At 40.6% G+C, this 20,138-nt stretch overlaps 1 protein-coding gene across 2 annotated transcripts; it reads left to right on the forward strand.

Moving 5' to 3' along the window:
• The first annotated feature begins 83 nt into the window (after nt 1–83).
• hk1 (hexokinase 1) lies at nt 84–20,021 on the forward strand. Of its 2 annotated transcripts, XM_017418798.3 has the most exons (21): nt 84–402; nt 8,663–8,825; nt 10,885–11,033; nt 11,129–11,248; nt 11,336–11,431; nt 11,549–11,648; nt 11,768–11,951; nt 12,492–12,647; nt 12,779–12,866; nt 12,976–13,121; nt 13,303–13,495; nt 13,602–13,713; nt 14,032–14,180; nt 14,868–14,987; nt 15,088–15,183; nt 15,266–15,365; nt 15,451–15,634; nt 15,759–15,914; nt 16,120–16,207; nt 16,786–16,931; nt 18,496–18,634. In XM_017418798.3, the coding sequence occupies exons 1-21, from the start codon at nt 340–342 to the stop codon at nt 18,626–18,628; spliced, it is 2,742 nt and encodes a 913-aa protein (XP_017274287.1). In that variant the 5' UTR covers nt 84–339; the 3' UTR covers nt 18,629–18,634. The 2 variants fall into 2 exon arrangements, with proteins under 2 accessions (XP_017274287.1, XP_037835737.1); XM_037979809.1 differs by lacking the exon at nt 84–402 and having other exon boundaries at nt 18,496–20,021.
• Nucleotides 20,022–20,138: the final 117 nt, after the last annotated feature.

Raw genomic sequence — 20,138 nt, forward strand, 5'->3', positions numbered from 1 at the left:
CTCCCCCTCCCATCACCATCAAACCCAATGAGCTTACAGAAAGTGGGCGGGGCCAACCGCTGCGGCTAAACTTCTCTGCCGTCTCACTCACTCGTGTTTCCTGGCTTCCCTCTCGCGAGCAGAGAAAGAAAAGTCTTGTAGCTTTACTCCACACCGGGCTGGACTCAGGATATATTTATGTTTCATTTCTACATTACAAGGCCAGAGCGTTTAGTTGTTTATTTTCAAACTTTTTTGTTTGTTTGTTTGTTTTAAAGTTCTGACTCTGCTTCCCATCTTTACGTGGAGGAGCGTGTGTGTGTGCTGCATGTGTGTGTGTGAGAGGGAACAAGGACCAGGATGATTGCAGCCCAGCTTCTTGCCTATTACTTCACTGAGCTGAAGGATGATCAGGTTAAAAAGGTGAGTGTTGTCTTCACCCTTCTGATGCTGTGTGTGTGGTGTGTGTGTGAGTGTGTGTGTGTGTGTCAGACTGAGAGGAGAGGACCACATGTGTTTTAGAGGTCACTGAGTTGAGATGGGCTGCCTCCATCATAACACCAGCGGGTCAGTAATCCCCATGCTGATGTGAGATTGTTCAGGAAGTGATTAAAACTTTCTTGAGAGCAAGAGCCTTGAGGTGACCCGGTTCTGGATCCAACCCAGCTCGGTGAGACGTGACCAACTGCACAGGGGTGTCAGCTTCTGTAGTAAGAGTGTGACTGGTGCCATGATGTAAGACTCAAGGGGTGTGACTAAGAGGAGGGGAGAAGAAGAAGTGGGTGATGAGGAGGGGAGGCTGTAAGAATGGAAGAGCGGGGCGGCGCGAGCGCTCGTGAATGAGCAGAGTCACCTCAAGGGTCACTGGGTTTTCTTCCTATAAAAGAATCCTTTACACTGGCACTCCGTCAGTGGCAGTGGTGGATCTAGAGGGTTTACAATGGTGTGGCATGAGATTCCAGCAGGGGGGAAACATTTTTCTAGCTTTTATCTGGTAATGAAATGAATAATCCAAGGGGTAGAGCACCAGCAGCCTTTCAGTAGCCACTTCGACGGCTCAGGAGTCTTTAAACCATCTCTGCTGGTGAAACTTCCAGGTCCGGTTGGCGGGTAAAACCATTTTGAAATTTCAGAGGGATGCGTGCAAATTCTAAATCAGTGAGCAGGCATAGAAATTTTGTTCCTGTGAGATATCCTTGACTTTCAACATTGCACAAAATGAAATGTCAAAAATCTTATCATTTAGCCTACAAATGGGGTGGCAATATATATTTTTTCCCTTAGCATCAGCCACTCCATGCCACCCCCTAGAGCTGCCACTGCTCAGTGGAGGTCAGCAGAGTGTGAAGAAGTGGAAAACTGACGAAGAAGCATGAAATAAATTATTCATGTCCATACTATTAACATCAGTAGTTCCAGTAATGTGTAATGTCCCCACCCCCGCTCTCCAGACTTTTACTAATTTTGAATATGTCAATCAATCAACTTTATTTTTAAATCACTTTTCAATAAGGTAACCCAAAGTGTTGTACAAAGAGGAGAGACCAAGAGAGAACAAACAAAAATCATATAAAAGGGTCATTATTGCATATTCCAGTAGTATATGGCTATAAAAACCGCAAACGAGAGAAAATAATAATAAAAACTACGTTTTTTGTGTTTCTTGTCATGACAAAAAATATAAGGGAGATGGAGAGACCCAGCTTGTCAATGTTTTTTTTATTTTTTATATTTTACAATTTATTACAGCCGTCAAGCAGAGAATCCAGAGATGAGACAGTTTCTATGTGGCAGATTCTGTCTAAACTACGATTGTCATAGAGTGAATTTTTGAATGAAGGACGTAGATAAGGCCACCAGTCTCATCATATCTAGAAGGCCTCGTCACTTAGAGGGTAGCTTGACCTAACATCAGAGAACAAATATGTCCTGTACAGGACAATTCTGTTGCCTCCTAATGAGGACATCCCAAAAGACCTTACAGCAAATCTTATATTTAATAACAGAGGTTGTGGAATTAGAGGGATAGTTCAGACCTTTTGAAGTAGGGTTCTGGAAAGGTTATGTGCGCTTATTATCTTTCCCGTTGTAGATAGCTCTTTGAATGACCTCAGTTTGGAGAAACAGTGTAATTTTGACCAGATTGACAAGGTTAACAACTGCACTGAATGAGTCCAAGGTCAAAGTGGACTGCTGCTGTCTTGAACAGCTCCAAGTTTTAAAATTCCATACAAATACTACGTTTTAAACCATTGCATCTTTGTCCATTTCTCATTACACATTTATTCCAGCAGAAATAGGATATTCCTTCAGGTAGCTCTTAAGGCTGTGCCAGAAGTGCTACAGCTAGCTGCTGTTGCTGCTGTTTGTCCTTGTAAATAACCATCAAATTCTGTGTGATAAGAAATTGATGGCGATGTAAAGATTTATGAAGTATTGCTTGTATGAACCTATTTTAAGATGGCACCAGTTCACTTTGGTCTTGGTCCCACTTGGACGACCTATTAGCACTTCCTGTTAGCTCACCCGTCCGGTCAGAATTTCTCCAAACTGAGGTCGTTCAAAGAGCTATCCACAACAGGTACAAGGTGTTGTTCACAACCTTTCCACACAACCTCACTTCAAAAGATGTGACCTGTCACTTTAGGAGTAGAAATAAGAAACCTTGCTTCAGAAGTTGATGCTTAGATTATTTCTGTCCTGAAACGTAGATCATGAATGTTTTTTTTTTTCTTCATAGCTTCTCAGATTGGCGGAGCTCTCCGAGTCGTCTCATATAACACTCACTGGACAAGTTTGAGTTGGTTTTTCAGCCTTACGTCTGTGTGTCTGTGGGGGTTATGGGGGTGGGGCTGAACATGAGCTCCACCACCCAGTCTCACTTCCTAGTACTAAAACCATGCAGTCTTGTGTAAACTGATTTACTCATAAAGTTCAACTGCGTCAGGGTGAAGATTACTTCCTGGTTTACCTTAGTCATTGTGGTGTTTCCTTGTTTTGTCTGAATTTGAAGGCCGCTTCCCTACGTGTGCTTTCAGAGACGCGTACAAAAGACGCAGGGCCCCTTTAAGTCACCGTCTCACAATGATGTCACAAATCAGCTACAGTTTCAGAACCGGGTGCTTGTCTTTTTCCTGAATGAGTGGAAAAAGTTAATTTCCTTCCTCTCTTGTATTTTCTTATTCACAGCTGCTCTCAGTTTAGTAGGACTGCTTCTCTCTTGTCCCACAACACAAAACACAAAGCTGTTTTTTCACCCCCTGCTGATCCAAAGCCAGGTCACAGTCTGTAAAGGTAAAAGACATTCATCCGCAGCCCGGTCCTGCTGTAATTCAACACATCTCCCTCCCTTTTTTGCTCGTGCTCTCTTCCTCTCTCCACCTCCCTAAAATAGGCCAGCTTTGGACTATGTGACTATAGGTGACTCGAGAAGGCTTACATCCACACGCTTGCACACAGCGGCAGGTGTGTAGCTATTGTGGGGCTTTTTAATGAATAAGACTTTGTCTGGGCCGCCTCGAGTTGAGAAATTGTAGTATTTAAAGCTTTGTGAAATAGTGTGTCCTGTAACATCAGCCTGCTGTGGCGTCCTTGACTAACTTCCTGATTCACTGTTACTTCCCATCTAAAGCAGTTTCAATATATCTGCACGAGTGTCTGTGCTCAAGTTGGAATAAGGGAACGTGCAGGAGGTGGCAGTGTAGAGGTCAGTATTTTTCCACATGGTGTTCCTGTGTGTGTGTGTGTGTGTGTGTGTGTGTGTACACGCACAGCATAGTGGTGCGTGTGCACACACACACAGTGGCGTCTGGTTTCCCTGAATCACCTCATGGAGAGGAGGAGAGCAGGGCATTGTTGAGAGAAGGAATGCAAACAGAAAGGAGAAGGAGGCGGGAGGAGAGCGTGATCTCTCTGAATTGTAAATTAGACTCTGGGTTGTGTCAGAGGTGAACCGAGGGCTAAACATGACCTTCACAAGAAAGAAAATCATGCTTGCAGACAACAAAAGGCCTCGTGTCACCTCGGGTAATGTCACCTTGCTCGTCATTAGAGGGAAAAACTGGGCGTTTTAATAACTTCTCAAGGTCTTTCCAGTTTTTAGCTGCTTTTTCCACTTTCAGTCCAGCCCCAGTACCTGTCCATGACAGCATGTTATGCAGTATGGATTTAATTTATTTTTTTAAAATAAAAGGGCAAGGACAAGTGGAGGACAAAAAAAAGTGTCAGACCTAACAAAAACTATCAACTGCAGATTAACAGTCCAACAAAGACCTGACACAGGACCTTCAGCTGATCATCTTTATTTTACTTTATTCTGTATTCTATCTATTGCTGATAACCAGTTTAAAAGTTACCAGAAAGTCTGGCTTCTTGGAAGCAAAATTTAACTAAATATAGGGTGACTAGAGACCTTTGCAGTAAGAGACATCACTGTAGGTCATATAGGATGAAGCCCTGCCAGTATAAAATGCTTTGCATGAACACGAGCGAGATTGCTGAGTCAGAGAGGCTTTCTGTCCTGAGGCAGGAACTGAAATCAGTCTGAGGTTTGGTGGATATCTGTCCAATCCACGTAAAAGTCAACTGCTTCTGTTAATCCTCCTTGTGCTTTGTAACAAGAGCTCAAACTGAAAAAAACACTGTTGTTTATCTAGAGCCAAGAATGCCTTTCTTATTTAATTACCTCACCAGGAAACACATTGTTATTTTAAACATCCAAATGCCAAAGAACACAGACTTGAGTCAACAGGTAAACTGAGAAAAAAAATACTGTGTAGTTAACTGACTGTGAACACAGTAAGCAAGGCTCTTTTACATTAAGGCCATTGAAAGTTTTATTTATGAGGGCTTATTAAGCTATCTTTTATGTTAAAAAGTCCATTTATTTATTCAAACAGAGTAATTATAAAAGAGAGAAATTATAAAAGAAGGTACCATAATGACAGAGGGGAATAAGCATTAGGAGTTGAAGCAGCTGAAAGAGTGCACAACATAAAACCTCATTGAATACTTTTACATCAGCTGACCCCCAGAGGAGTCAACATGATCTGTGCCAGATAACCACACCATTCATTTTTTATGTTGACATTTAGTTTAAAAAGACTTAACAACCAGCTGAAATAAATGCAGATCGTATGGAACTGTTTGAGCATCTCAACATGTTTCTACAAATGGGTTTATGACGCAATTATTAACTGCAAAGAAAACAACAAAATTTGCAATTTTAAGTTATGTCTTAAATACTTTTCAAAGCAAAGCCGTCTCATGGGAAATGCGAGTAGGTGTTCAGATCCATATCAGGAACTGCAGATCAGGCGCCAGTGATCAGGAAGTACTAAGTGGTGTTTGTCTTCACATCCAGGCTCTTGTGTTTTCTTTGTCATGAAACTGTGCGAAGTAATTGCAGTTCTCCCAGAACACCAGAGACAATGATGTTAATGCCCGTGAGTCAGAGAGATCTCAGAATTATTTCCAGTAAATAAAAACGACTGTAATAAAACCTCTCCTTTGAGGGCTTTAGTTTTCAAGTGCCTGCTAATTATTTCAGTACTGGCCTACTCAGGAAGTTCAACCAAAGACTTGACCAATGCAAAAAGATGCACCCATGAACAAAATTAGGGGCTTTAAATAACTCTCACACCTGTTTGAGTCAAAGGGCAAACATCTATAATCAGACTGAGACTGCAAAAAAATGTGACCTGTCCTGGAGGTCAAGCAGGTCTTAGTGGTTCAATAAAAACATTGGAGCAAAACACCAGTTTGGCAGCAAACAGACAGTTGAGGCGATAACCAGGAGTTAATCTGGGAGGAGCAGGTCATGCTTTGTACAACCCTCAGGAGAACCTCATTCTGACTGTAAAATGTTATAATTTCAATTTGCATTACTCCTTCACAGATCGGACAGCTTGAATCGTTGAATCTGCACATAAACACTCCATGAAGGCATTATAATACATTCTGTCCAGATTAGTGGTCTTTAGTACTTCAGTACTGTTTTAAAGCTAAAGCATTGAAACACTCTGGTTAAAACAGGTTTTTAAAACTGTGTCTTTCTATTTGACGTCATTGTGTCCAGATTGTTTTTAATGATATTATTTTGCTGCACTACAAGTCGATTTTGATTCTGCCAGAGAATTCTTATTATAATTGTTTTAGAAGCAAGTGCTTTTTAGTCTCTTTGACATTCTTATCTGCAATTTGTGACCAAATTGTATAACTGAGGGATTTTTGTAGGCATCTAATTCACTCCACTGAGTCATCTGGTGACAGCAGAATAACATTTTATCAACATTGTTACTTCTGGTATTTCTTGATATCAGAGCTTTTGCCCTTTGGTTTGTATTTTTTTGCACCTTTCCAGGTTTTGCATCTAATAACATGATTTATCGGCTCATTGGGTTTGAAAGTCAACATCTCCAGGTGTTCATCCTGTGCACACTCATGATGTGAGAGATGTTTTAGAGATGTTTTAGTTTTCTTTCTTAAGCTTTAAGAACTAACAGGAGCTAATGTTACCTGATTCACAAAAGTTCAACTGAGTGAGCCCGTGTAACATTTAAGGAAATGAGGATTTCTGTGAGCTGAGAACCACGCAGAGCTAAAATAAAAATGTAGATCCTTTTAGATGAAATGTGACTTATGCAGTCATTGGAAACACTGCTTCCCCGTATGGAGCTGTGCTTATGGCAGCTGCAGATATTCGTGGTGCAGCCGCTCGACCTCTAACCTGTTTTTATCACCTCATGTTAGATGGTTGATTTGGGTCACATATATCAAAAACATAAAAATGCAACTGCCTTTCATGTCTCCTTTGCTGTTTTATTATTTTATTACAGTCACAGCAGCAACAATAAGCAGCAGCATCATAGAGTTTCAACATATATTATCAGGATTAAAGTGCTGTAGTTCAAAGATTATGGCTTTGTATGACACCTGCGTGCCTACAAATCAATTTATTACTTTCCTTTTGTTACTTGTATTTTATATTACATGTATAGAGCGGTGGAGGCCGGATATGCTGGTGTGACTGTATGTGTGTAAATAAACAAATGCTCAGGCCTTACTCTTGACTCTTGATAGGAGGATACTGCCAAGCACTAACATGTCACAGCTGTTAAAAAAGGCACAGGCTTGTCTCATGAATACAACCCACAACAGGCCTGATCCTGTTACGTCTGAATGTGTTTGATTCAGTTTACGAGGAGCAAATGCTTCAGTAACTCAGCTGTGGGCACGTCTCTGACAAAAACACGTGCTAATGAGCTTTCATCTGAGATTCAGACTCCACATTTAGATTTATTATAAGGAATTTAACACCTACAAAGCACTGAACAGGGTTCTCATGTATAAAACTATCCAATTAATTTGTTATTCAGATGTGAAAACGTTACGTTTGTGAAGTCTAAGCACCTGGACTGACCACTTATCTCAAAATGTCATATTTCAATGTGATCTATTTGTCAGGATGTTTTATAATAAACAAAAAGACTAATTTGCTATTTGGTTTCTTTACACATTTTTTTACCCATATAATCATTTGCAGTGCCTGGCAAATGGGAATTATTTCCTGTAAAAACCCTCCCATCCTCCCAGGCTTTGTCCTGCTGACCAGAGCTGCACAGGGAACACAGTTAATGTGTAACAATTGAAACAGGAAGTCACAACATTCCCATCTGACGCATTTTACAATGAGTAATATTAGTAAATTATCAAATTTAAATCCCTGCACATACAAACATTGTGTGTACATTGCATAATGAGACATTAGGAATCATTGAGGTTCGAATCTTTTCTTTGTCCCACTCGTATCATAAAGCAGGTCTGCTCTGTGTGTCAGCAGACTCTGTGATGCAACAATGAATTTCACCAGAATTGTTCAACATCCTGTCTCCTCAAGTCCAGGCTGCTCAGTTTCATTCTCTGTCACAGAAGTGGGCAGATTCAGCCAGCCAGCTTTATGACTTCCTGACACCATGCTAATTGCTTTGAGGCACTTTTTATCAGCTGATTGGCTGTCATCACTGTTCAGAATACCTTTAAGACTGACTTATCTGATCCTTGACTCATCCCTCATAAACTTTATTAAACCACAGAGAATCTCCTTGTTTCATGATGATGTGGCTTCTGATGATGATGCTGAATTACAGTATTTTGTGTTGCAGGAATCAGTAAATGATAAGTGGCTTGCATTTACCAAGCCATTTAGATAGATTAAGATAGATCCAAGTCCAAGGACCCCAAAACACTTTACACTACAATCAGTCATTCATACACTGATGGCAGTAAGCTACATTGTAGCCACAGCTGCCCTGGGGCAGGCTGACAGAAGTGAGGCTGCCATCACACCGGCGCCACCAAACCCTCTGACCACCACCAGTAGACAAGGCAGGTGAAGTGTCTTACCCAAGGACACAACGGCTGAGACAGCCGGAGCGAGGACTTGAACCCTCCGGTTCCAGGACAAACCTCTACCTCCTGAGCCACTGCCTCCCTATAACAATAGTGATCATATTTTGTGTTTCTTTGATTATAAACGGAGATTTTTCATACAGCGATGCTCTGTGTGCGTGCTGCATACTTTGTTGGCTGTGGAGAAATATTGATCACATCGTTACAGATAGATGACCACTCCTTAAGGTTTAGACAAGCGTTAAAAGTCTTTCTTTGTGATATGTATTTCCAGATTGATAAGTACCTGTACTCTATGCGGTTCTCCGACGAGACGCTGCTGGACATCATGCATCGGTTTAAGAATGAGCTGGTTGAAGGACTGGGCGGGGACACCAACGCCACTGCGTCACTGAAGATGCTGCCGACGTTCGTGCGATCCATCCCTGATGGAACAGGTGAGCTCATCCAAGGTTAAACTGTACCAAGTCGAGAACAACAATCAGTGCTGGGACATGGAGATTTAATAATCTCACATTTATTTAGATTTTCTTTCTATTTATAGAAGAAAGATGGGAGCACAAAGACTGTGTGAAATTCAGAAGAGACTGAAATAATAGCACTGATAATGATCCTAACAGACAAAACATTGAGGGGTCAAAGTCTTTTAGAAGACTTAGTTAAGCTGGAATAACAAGTTCCTTCACATAGCAGTCCCTCTGGTCTCTCTGTTAAATTAGTGTTCATGCTGAGAATTTTGCTCACAGGCAAAATGTATTTGAACACTATGTTCTGTGATCAGCGCTGTGTGTCAGCTCCTCTCCATCCTCGTTATTGTCAATTATGTTCTGTGTCCTGTCACTTAGTCACTCTGCTCTTCACGTGAACTTGTTCAGATTTTGTCCTCACTTTTGTATGAGCTGTATTCAGGAGGAGAGCGTTCAACTTTTTTTAACCCTCCTGAAGCCCTCATCACTAAAGAGAGGAAGAGAAGCCCCTGTAACTTTGGGTCCATTTGACCCGAAGGCCACTGGAGGGTTAAATTAGGGCTCACGTTAACATCCTAAATGGCTCAAAATCAATGGCAACAAATCTCTGTTTTATTCGACAACAAATCAATTTCTACAACAAATTTGTGTTGGTTTGTAACTTCAGAGCTGCTCTGTATTGTACAGAGTACTGAATGACACTACACACACACACACACAAACCAGAAATGAACTCTAATCCTGCCAGTGTTGGATGAAATAATCATCATGAAACTCAGTTTTATCATGAAACTAACAATTCTTGAAGGAACGGTTGCATGTCAAGCAAAAATCCTGCATGATTTGTTAGTGCTTAGAGATGATGGGGCTACTCCCACACCATTTTTTTGCCTAATATCTGTAAAACTGTCTGAGTTATAACAATCTTTGTGTTTGCAAAAGCATTTAAATGATTTCCTGCCTTTCATGGCGGCAGACAATAAGTGATGCACATTTAGGCACTCCTAACTTACACAACAAAGTCATTTTGCTGCCTTATTCCATGTCAGCTGAAGTATTCACATCCTTTACTTTAGTAAAGTATGATTCTTTACAAATACTCTTAGAGATGAAACACATATTGAAGTCCCACAGTAACAGTTTCTGAGCTGCAGGGAAGTGCTGTGTCATGAAACTGTGGCTGAAAAAGACCCAAACACAGGAGAGCAATAGGCGGCTTTCAGGTTTAAACTTTTAAGTTTTTAATAATGAAGCAGGAAACAAGACCACATAACTGAATGTGAGAACATCAAGAAAACTATAGAACAACTAAAAAGACCTATATACTGAAACATATTGCAAAGATCCTTACATGCAGCATCTTTACATGAGTTTGAACTTCATAACTAATAATCTAATAACTCCCAACTTCTATGCAAATATTATTTAAAGTCATGTTTGTTAAACTTTGCTGCTGCTTCTGTACTGACATGGACACTGTTGTAAGAGGTTTTATCATTAATTCAAGTAAAAGAAAAGGAATTATTCAGCTCTGATAAGGTCTCCGCCGGGTGAAGTAAAGCCTTCATAAAGCTTCTGCTTGTGGTAATCATTAACTAATGAATATACGGTGCAGTAAGGTGCAGCAGGACAGAACAGTATGAAACAAACCTGCAGGGTTGAGCATGTCTGTACATGAAGAAACACAGGAATGTTTTATACCGTTCGTGTTTTTAATAGGATAATAGGTGAGGGTTTTGGTTCAGTGACATGACTTCTGACAAAAAAGTGTCTGGATCAGTTTTATGTTTGCAGATTTCAACTCATCCTCATGTTAACTAAACATTGTGTGAGACAAGATGTAATAAGAAGTGTTATTTAAGATGAACATTCTGATAGAGAAGATACTGGGACTTCAGTTGTCATTCGGTAACACAACAACTGCTCCTAAATGGCTTTGTTAAGTCAGTAAATTGTTGAGGACTTTATCCCTTAGACAACATTCTTTTTTTTCTCTCTTTTGATCTTCTTACTTTCTGTGCCTTGACAGAGAAAGGAGACTTCATTGCGTTGGATTTAGGAGGCAGCAACTTCAGGATCCTTCGTGTCAAAGTGAGCCACGAGAAGAAACAGACGGTTCAGATGGAGAGTGAGATCTACAACACACCGGAGGACATCATTCACGGCACCGGAACAGAGGTGGGTTTGCATGGAAACCCAGACAAATGAACACAGTTTCTGCTTGGTTCGTCCTGACTTTAACGTTTTTTTCCTCCGTATTTCTTCTTTTCCAGCTGTTCGATCACGTGGCGGAGTGTCTCGGTGACTTTATGGAAAAACACAACATCAAAGAAAAGAAACTCCCCGTCGGTTTTACTTTTTCCTTCCCCTGCCAGCAGACCAAACTAAACGAGGTGAACTACCCATTCATCTTAGTGTCGGATTCATTATCCTGCCACCCGATGAAGAGTGAAATAAAAATGACATGGTGTTGTCTCCAGGGCTATCTGATTACATGGACAAAGCGTTTCAAAGCCAGTGGGGTTGAAGGGATGGATGTTGTCCAGTTGCTCAACAAAGCTATCAAAAAAAGAGGAGTGAGTCTCATCTCTTGGTTTCTGCTTTCAGTTTGTACCGTATTTCAGAATGGTACAAATTGCATTGAATAAAAGCAGTAAAATAGTCACTGACGTCTGTATATTTGATTGTTTTAGGACTACGAAGCTGACATCATGGCGGTAGTGAATGATACCGTGGGAACTATGATGACCTGCGGCTTTGATGACCAGCGCTGTGAAGTTGGCATCATCATTGGTACAGCACTTGTTAAAAAATTACCTTCAGAAGCAATTTAAGCGTGATTGGGTTTAAACTGCAGTTCGTTTTGAGAAAAGAAGATCAAACTGTAAGGGACTTTATTTTTGTGATTGCAGGTACCGGCACCAACGCCTGCTACATGGAGGAGCTGCGTCACATCGACCTGGTGGAGGGAGACGAGGGCAGGATGTGTGTGAACACCGAGTGGGGGGCTTTTGGAGACGATGGCAGGCTGGAGGACATCAGGACAGAGTTTGACAGAGAGATTGACCGAGGCTCTCTCAACTCAGGAAAGCAGTTGTATGTCAAACTGAAAATATACTGCAGTATCTCACATGATCTGTTAGCCCTTAAAGTACGTGTTGTGAATGACTGTCAGCTACTACCACGCCAAACTTTAGTTTAGTAATAGTAAAATTCACTGAGGTATAGCTGCTTTTTGCTTTTTGAGTTTATTAGCTGTGGCAGACATCTTGAATTGGGTTGACTCTAAAAGTAGATGTATAGCCAATGATTACTTTCTGAGAGATTCATTTAACTCCACCCAGTGGTTCATGAGATGTTTTGCAAACAGACAAACAGCGATTCCAACAAATATTTGCCAAGGTTTTAGGGAAAGATATGTGTGTTGGACAATGCTCAGCTAGTATCACACCAGAATTTAGCACAATATTAGTAATGTTGACTGAGTTGTAGCCATTTTCCTGTTTTCTAAAATCAGCTGACTGTAAGAAATTCTTGCACAGTCGTTATATACTTTACTTCAGCTTCAAATGGAATAAGAATAATGATACATTTATTCAGGAGGTTTAGTTTCCTGACGTCTGATCTCTTGTGTAGGTTTGAGAAGATGGTCAGTGGGATGTACATGGGGGAGCTGGTCCGTCTCATCCTGGTGAAGATGGCCAGAGAAGGTCTGCTCTTCGAAGGAAGAATCACCCCTGAGCTTCTCACCAAGGGCAAATTTGAGACCAAGCATCTCTCAGCTATAGAGAAGTAAGTCACAGCACATCAGTGAAGAAGGAAGATCTCACTTATTTTGTTATAAGGGCATGGAAAACAAAATAATTTACCACGTTCACATTAGTCACAATGTCTCCCTGTCTGTGCACTCTTCTTTTGTTTAGGAGTAAAGAGGGGTTATCCAAGGCAAAAGAGATTTTAACCAAACTTGGCGTGGAGCCGTCAGCAGACGACTGCATCGCTGTGCAGCATGTAGGCCCCTTTAAATAAAATATCTCCTGAAATGAGGTCTCTCCAGACTTCTTGTTGTCATAAAATTTGAATATTGTGCAGTTTGATGAATTTCTTCCTAATTGTTCAGGTTTGTGCCATCGTCTCTTTCCGCTCTGCCAACCTGGTAGCGGCTGTCCTGGCCGGCATCCTGATGAGGCTGAAGGAGAACAAAGGAGTGGCGCGACTCCGAACCACCGTGGGCATCGATGGCTCTCTGTACAAGATGCACCCGCAGTGAGTTTGGCGATTTAAAACGTCACTCATCTCTCTGTTCAGTTGTTCATGCTTGTTCAGTATTCACCACATGGCACATTTTCTTCCTTCCTTTCTTGGTGCCTCTTAAGCTGCATATATAAAATGCATTGTAAAATGTTTGTTTTTTAGCACTTAAACTGTTTTTTTTTTCTGATTAAAGATATGCTCGCCGTCTTCATAAGACCGTCCGACGTTTGGTCCCGGACTGTGACGTTCGATTCCTCCTCTCAGAGAGCGGCAGCGGGAAAGGTGCCGCCATGGTAACGGCCGTGGCGTACAGACTCGCTGAACAGTCCCATCAAATCGCCCAGATTCTGTCCGAATTCCACCTGACGAGAGAGCAGCTGCTGGAGGTGATGAGCGAGCGATGGCTGATGCTTGTATTCTGTCAGTGAGCGTCAACAGCAGTGTTTATTACATAACTGTGAAAATGAACATATTCTTTGTGATTGATTTCAGGTGAAGAAGAGAATGAGAATAGAGATCGAAAAGGGCCTTTCAAAGAGCACTCAGGACTCTGCTACAGTCAAAATGCTGCCAACCTTTGTGCGAAGCACACCTGATGGCACAGGTAACACACTGAGAAGCTTAAAAACTTGAAGTCTCAGAGTTTGACACAGGAAGAGAGAACAGCTAAGATGATTAGCATCTGATTGTTGGTTTAAGCCATTTCTCCTCTCTGTAACAATAACATTCTCTGTAAAGTCGGACATTTATGTTAATAATCCCAACTGAAACATTTGTTGAACTTTATTTGCATCCCATGACTGCTAAAGATATGTTCAGAAACTGTTATCATGTTGCTTTTTTGTTTGTTTCTTTACAAGTTATTTTTAACAAAGGGATTGTTTTGATGCCTTGTCATTAGTAAATTTTTTTGTTTGCGCAGAAAGTGGGGATTTCCTGGCTTTGGACTTGGGAGGCACCAATTTTAGGGTTCTGTTGGTGAAGATTCGCTCTGGGAAGAGGAGATCAGTAGAGATGCAAAACAAGATTTACGCTATTCCTCTGGAAGTGATGCAGGGCACAGGAGAAGAGGTGAGATACGTACATGAATGCATCTGTGGACGTGCAGAGGTCATTAGAGTGAAAGAGAAAGCTTTAAACCTAATTCCTGGTTAATAGATTGGCAGTACGGATTAGGATAGTGTGGTTAGAGCTTGAAGTGTGATGCCTGCTGGTGATGAGCTGAGGATGAAAGCTGAGAAGGTCAGTAGGTCGTTGGAGGACATGCAGAGTGGGTGATTGGTTGGTATTAGTATTGAGTTAACAGATTTAAAAGGTCAGATTAGAACCTAACTGTTGTACTCCGGCTGAGGCTAATCCAGTTTTTCTGTTAGACCTCTGCACTTCCTTTCACAGAAAGTGTTTTAACCTCATCCCATCACCGTTTTCAGTGTTTCGTTATTTTCTTATCAGCCAATATTTAGTTATTTTTGGAACTCTATTCTGCCAGTGTGCGACACATTAAGAGTGAACTTCATATAAAATCAATAATTTAACTTGCCTTGAAGATGTGTTTATCAGATAGGGCCATAACTGTGTCCAAGAATATTTCATTTACATACACAAGAAGCAGATTTAGTTTGTTTTTCTATATAGAACATAATAAATTTTAAATTGAATAAACACTGAAAATGTTCTGTCTTGGAAGCCTAAAATCAGAGTGTTTGAAAACTTGTCAGGATTTATTTTGTTCTATATCCTGTTTTCCTTCTCTTTCAGTTGTTTGATCACATTGTGCACTGCATCAGTGACTTCCTGGACTACATGGGGATGAAGAATGCTCGTCTTCCTCTGGGCTTCACCTTCTCCTTTCCATGCCTTCAGACGAGTCTTGACGCTGTGAGTCTGCCTCCAAAGTTGACCTGCTGATTCTTCGGAGAATGTTGTCAGTCCATGACACACTGTCTGTGTGTGTGGGTGTGTGTGTGTGTGTGTACAGGGTATCTTGGTGACGTGGACCAAAGGCTTCAAGGCGACGGACTGTGAAGGAGAGGATGTGGTGGGACTACTGAGGGAGGCAATTAAAAGAAGAGAGGTACAGAATGAGGAACCACACCATCAGCTGATAATAGCTCTGTGCAGAAGGAGAAATCCTATTATGTGCTGTTTTTTTTAAGGAGTTTGACCTGGATGTGGTGGCCATAGTCAATGATACAGTGGGAACCATGATGACCTGTGCCTACGAGGAGCCCACCTGTGAGGTCGGACTCATTGCTGGTCAGTTTGCTTGGTTTTCCTTCTGTACGATAAATATTTGATTTCCTGCCCCCCGGTTTATCTAATGTTCACCTCTGATTAACAGGAACTGGAAGTAATGCATGCTACATGGAGGAGATGAGGAACATTGAGATGGTCGAGGGTGATGAAGGACGGATGTGTGTCAACATGGAGTGGGGGGCTTTTGGAGACAACGGATGCCTCGACGAAATCAGGACAGAGTACGACCACGCTGTAGACGACCTCTCTCTCAATCCGGGAAAACAAAGGTGCGGAATAAAGGAAAAATTAAATCAAATGTTCTGGATTCATATCTTGATGTTGTGATTAAAATCTTAAGAATCCATGTATGTGTGTAATTTATGCTTTAATTAATTTATTTTTTAATTGTAGATATGAGAAAATGTGCAGCGGCATGTATCTCGGTGAAATTGTGCGGAACATCCTCATAGACATGACCAAGAGAGGCTTCCTGTTCAGAGGACAGATTTCTGAAACTCTAAAGACCAGAGGCATCTTCGAGACAAAGTTCCTCTCACAGATAGAAAGGTAAATAATCTGTTTGTGTGATTCTGGCTGGAAAAAGACCACTGTGTTACATGCGAACACGTTTTTCTCTTTTAAACGTAACGAATATTGTAACTGGAATAGTGCAGGAGGGCTCTGTTGTTTCTGTTAAATAACCCATAAATACTGAATACCTCATGGTGCAATAATAAACCTCCTGAACCCAGTTTTCTTTTTTTTTCTCCAGTGACAGACTGGCTTTGCTGCAGGTGAGAGCCATCCTGCAACACTTGGGGCTGGACAGCACCTGTGATGACAGTATCATTGTGAAAGAGGTAAAGGAACCAGGAATTAGTGGGCCTAACAAATGTTATTATGAGATTGCTGATTCAGCATTCATGTTGTTGTTTTCCATGCCTTTTTTGCAGTCTTGCTACTTCTGCAGGCTTCGTGCTGTTTAAGTCATTCATTTATCAAAACGTTCAGCTCATTCAGGAGATGGGTGCTGTGACTTTTGGCTTTTTTAACTTTTCAAAATATTTAACTTCATTTACAAAATTCTCCCCATAGAAATACACTGAGGTCTCTTCAGTTCCTTCAGAAACATTGTTCTTTTTGGCATCTGCTTCAGCACATTTGCTCAAATTTTTTTCTACTTTACTTATGATACTTTCAGCTTTTAGCTGCCATTCTACCATGTTGTTCAAGATAAAGCTAGTTCAGTCTAAAACTGGAGAGCCCCGTTCTAATTCTTTATCAATGTCTTGTGAAAGTGTTCAGGAGTTCAGTTGCATCAGGTTTGTTTTCTCACTTTGGCAAAATAATACGCCTTTTCTGTCGCTGTAAACTGTGTTAACGCTGCGTGGGACAATCTGTTAGGTGCTGCAATATTGATAAAGGTTTTCATTGTTAGGTGTGTGGAACCGTGTCGCGTCGTGCTGCTCAGCTGTGTGGCGCAGGAATGGCAGCTGTCGTCGATAAGATAAGAGAAAACCGCGGACTGGACCACCTGAACGTCACTGTGGCCGTGGACGGAACTCTGTACAAGTTACATCCACAGTAAGTTTAATTCCTCGGGAACACAGCGTACAAAAGCCATGGACTCAATACATATTAAAAGGAGTTTTTTTAATTTAAATAACTTATTCCAGAGTTCATTAGTAAGTATGATTATTTTCAACATAAAAATTTAATGAAGCTTCTCAGTTTGGTTAAGGCAAACTAATCTAGTTTGCCAAAAATCTGCAGACACTTTTATTTCTCAGCTTTTTTCAGTCACATTTACTTGGTTTGCACTTGAATTATCACAGCTGATGACATTAGGGTGGTTTTACCTGAATGTCTAAATTAAAGCATGGAAGAAAGAAAGCTGGGTGTAATAAATCAAATTAATTCCTATGTTGTCTGAAAATACGAACGTCACCAGCTGCTCACATATTCAGAGAATTTTAATACCTGTTTATTTATAATTATGGCCTGCTGCTAAAGCTAAAAAGGCAGTAAGGTTTTTGTTTGTGTTTGTGTGTGTATGTAATTTCTACATTAACAAACACAAACATTGTTTTTACTATGTGAGATTTACAGATATTGAGATATAATTTGGTGTGGTCGTAGCTGAGAGTGCCATCAGAGTGAGAGTAGCTTTCACAACACATACTCTGAGAGCTAACATGTGGTACGAGATCCCACAATATTGCATGAGACTGCTCAATGTCATTTACAAAGTTTGATAAAAAACAGTTAAAACTCTGTCCCTTCTTATCATAAGCTGATTTTAGTCTAAAACTCTGGCATAAAAAGCAGCAATCCTTAAATAATGTTTTGCCTTTAATTTCTTTACTCTTTCCCTCAATATCAAGTCCTGATGTCAGAACTTTCCTCTATGAGGATTTGTCTAAATACACATTCAAGTGGTGAAGTTTCCACTCTCAGCAGGTTCATCATTTTTATTTCACAAACTTCCAAAAAGGGATGGAAACTTTAAGGTTCAGAGAACACGTTCGTTGCTGCAGCTCCTTTTAATCTGCTCGTGTCTCTGTAAGGTTCCTCTTTTAGCTTTAGTTGTCAGAAATGGTGGAGAACCAGACATCTTCTCATTCTTTGTTTGGGTTTTACCAAAAAAAGCCATTTAGCAAGAATTCTGCAAATGTGTCTGTTTATTGTTAAAGATCTGAGTCCATTAAACACTTTGTCTGTGCTCCACTGCTCCACCAAGGTGTCTGAAAGGCATCTCTGTAGATTTTGTGCAGTTCTGCTGACAGAAAGACAGAAAACAGCTGCAAAAACAGAACCCTGCCAGAGGTCATAAAAGCTAAAGGCATGTAAATAACCTGCCCTTGCACACTGGTGCATAGTCAGTCAAGTTAAGTCAGGTTTTTGCAAAGTCACTGTAGAATATGAAACCTGTTATTAGTTGCAATAGAAGACAAATAATGCTGGCGTGAGTGTCTATTCAAACTCTTCATCCTGTTAAACATGTTACAGTTAAGTTTCCATCTCCAGCTCCTCCACATTCTGCCTGATTTAAAACTAAAGTACAGCTTCTCCTAATCTGGTGTCATTTTACCATTATCTTTTTCATTTCTTTGTCTAAATCTATGCAAAATCTCTTGTCTCTGTCCAGTTTCTCCCTGATCATGCACCAGACCGTTGCTGAACTGGCTCCTCAGTGCACCGTCAACTTCCTGCTGTCAGAGGACGGCAGCGGGAAGGGAGCCGCTCTCATCACAGCTGTAGGATGCCGGCTCAGAAAGTAGAAGCTAAACAGTAAATAACACACAAATAAAATCTTCTGTGTCACTGTCCTGATCCCAGAACTCCCAGCCGACATCCTTTCTTTTTACACAGATCGTGTCGTTTTCTTTCAAATCAAGCCTTTACACTCCAGTGGCTGCTTTAGCTTGTGTCTACCGGACACAAAGAATGGGAGACAGATTTCTCTGTTGTGTAGTTAGATTATTTTAATAATCGTTTGTAACATCACCCAATCTCTTTAGGGTGTTGAGGGTTTATGATTTTTTAAACTAAAACATAGATGTAAGAAACAACTCCTGTAAAAAAAAAAAAAAAAAAAAGTAAATAAATAAGAAAGAAAAAAAAAAGTTTTCACACACACACACTCCTATAACGCGCTTCTGTCTCCATCTGGTGGAATCTTCTGGTTACTGCAGTCTTGCAACATCTTCAGAAGAAACCAGAAAAAAAAGATGTTTAGACCAAAGTGCGTCTGCTGTCTGCTGTAGGCATCACACTGTTTGTACAGGAAGACTTAAAAAGGGGATATGTAAGGGTGTATTAATGTGTACTGAGAAAAAAGTAATATTTTTTTTTGTTTAAGGTTATAATGCCTTACCCAGATTGAATGCAATATGTTATACATACAATATTGTTATTTATTTTATTTTTATTTGGGGGGATGTTGCTGAATTTAACTGTTATTATAATGATGATGCACACAGAAAAAGCCACTGGTAACTCTGCTTGTTTTCAGAGGAGCTTCATCAGCAAACATTTGCTGTTTGACATGTTTGCTGAATGTGCATATCTGGTTTGATCAACAACTAGTCTTTGTTTTTTTTTATCTGTAATGTATTGTGAACTGTGTCATGCTGTTGGTACTAATCACAGCCGTTGAAAAATGGCTGTCATCTTCGAACTTTCTGGCCGTTCTCATCGCCAACATGGTGCTGACCTGGAGGCCAGAGGAACAACAGAAACTGTGTAGAAATGTAAGAAGGTATGTGTGCTCCTAACATCTCAGGAAAGGCTTTAGGTTTTCACATTCACAGCTTTCACTTTAAGATAAATCATTTATGTTTAGTTTTAATTAATTAAAAACAAAATGGCGTAGTGTTGGTCACCACACACATGCAATACTTATTTTAAAACGTGAATTTGCCATCTTCTGTATCAGTGTAGAGGCTGGTCCTTTTTGATCAAATGTAAAGTTACTGTAGGAGGAAAATACATTTTCTGAAACTGTCCTGACTGACAGGAATTTTTTTTTTTAAAGGGTCATCTCCAACATTTTCCTCAAATATCAAGCAAAACTCATAAATTTTGTCTCACTTTTGTTCTCAAACCCTGGATTGTGTTTTGTTGAATGCTGTCAGTCTGTCACCCAATAAAACCCAACCTGTGTCCATCTGATGTTGGTGTTGTCTCTGTAAGAGTTGCACACAGATGTTCAGTTTAGTTTATTCCAGTAATTTCACAGCTCCTCTAACTGCTGTATCAGGTTTCTGAGAGGAACTGATGTGAAATATG

The sequence above is a fragment of the Kryptolebias marmoratus genome, linkage group LG15 (genome assembly GCF_001649575.2).
Source record: "Kryptolebias marmoratus isolate JLee-2015 linkage group LG15, ASM164957v2, whole genome shotgun sequence".
NCBI lineage: Eukaryota > Metazoa > Chordata > Actinopteri > Cyprinodontiformes > Rivulidae > Kryptolebias > Kryptolebias marmoratus.

Excerpts from the sequence above, each read along its gene's own strand:
- hk1 (XM_017418798.3), top strand. The coding sequence starts at position 340 with ATGATTGCAGCCCAGCTTCTTGCCTATTACTTCACTGAGCTGAAGGAT. Across the intron at positions 13,122-13,302 it reads CTGTACAAGATGCACCCGCA|ATATGCTCGCCGTCTTCATA; the intron begins GTGAGTTTGGCG and ends TTCTGATTAAAG. Across the intron at positions 14,181-14,867 it reads TGCAGGGCACAGGAGAAGAG|TTGTTTGATCACATTGTGCA; the intron begins GTGAGATACGTA and ends CTTCTCTTTCAG.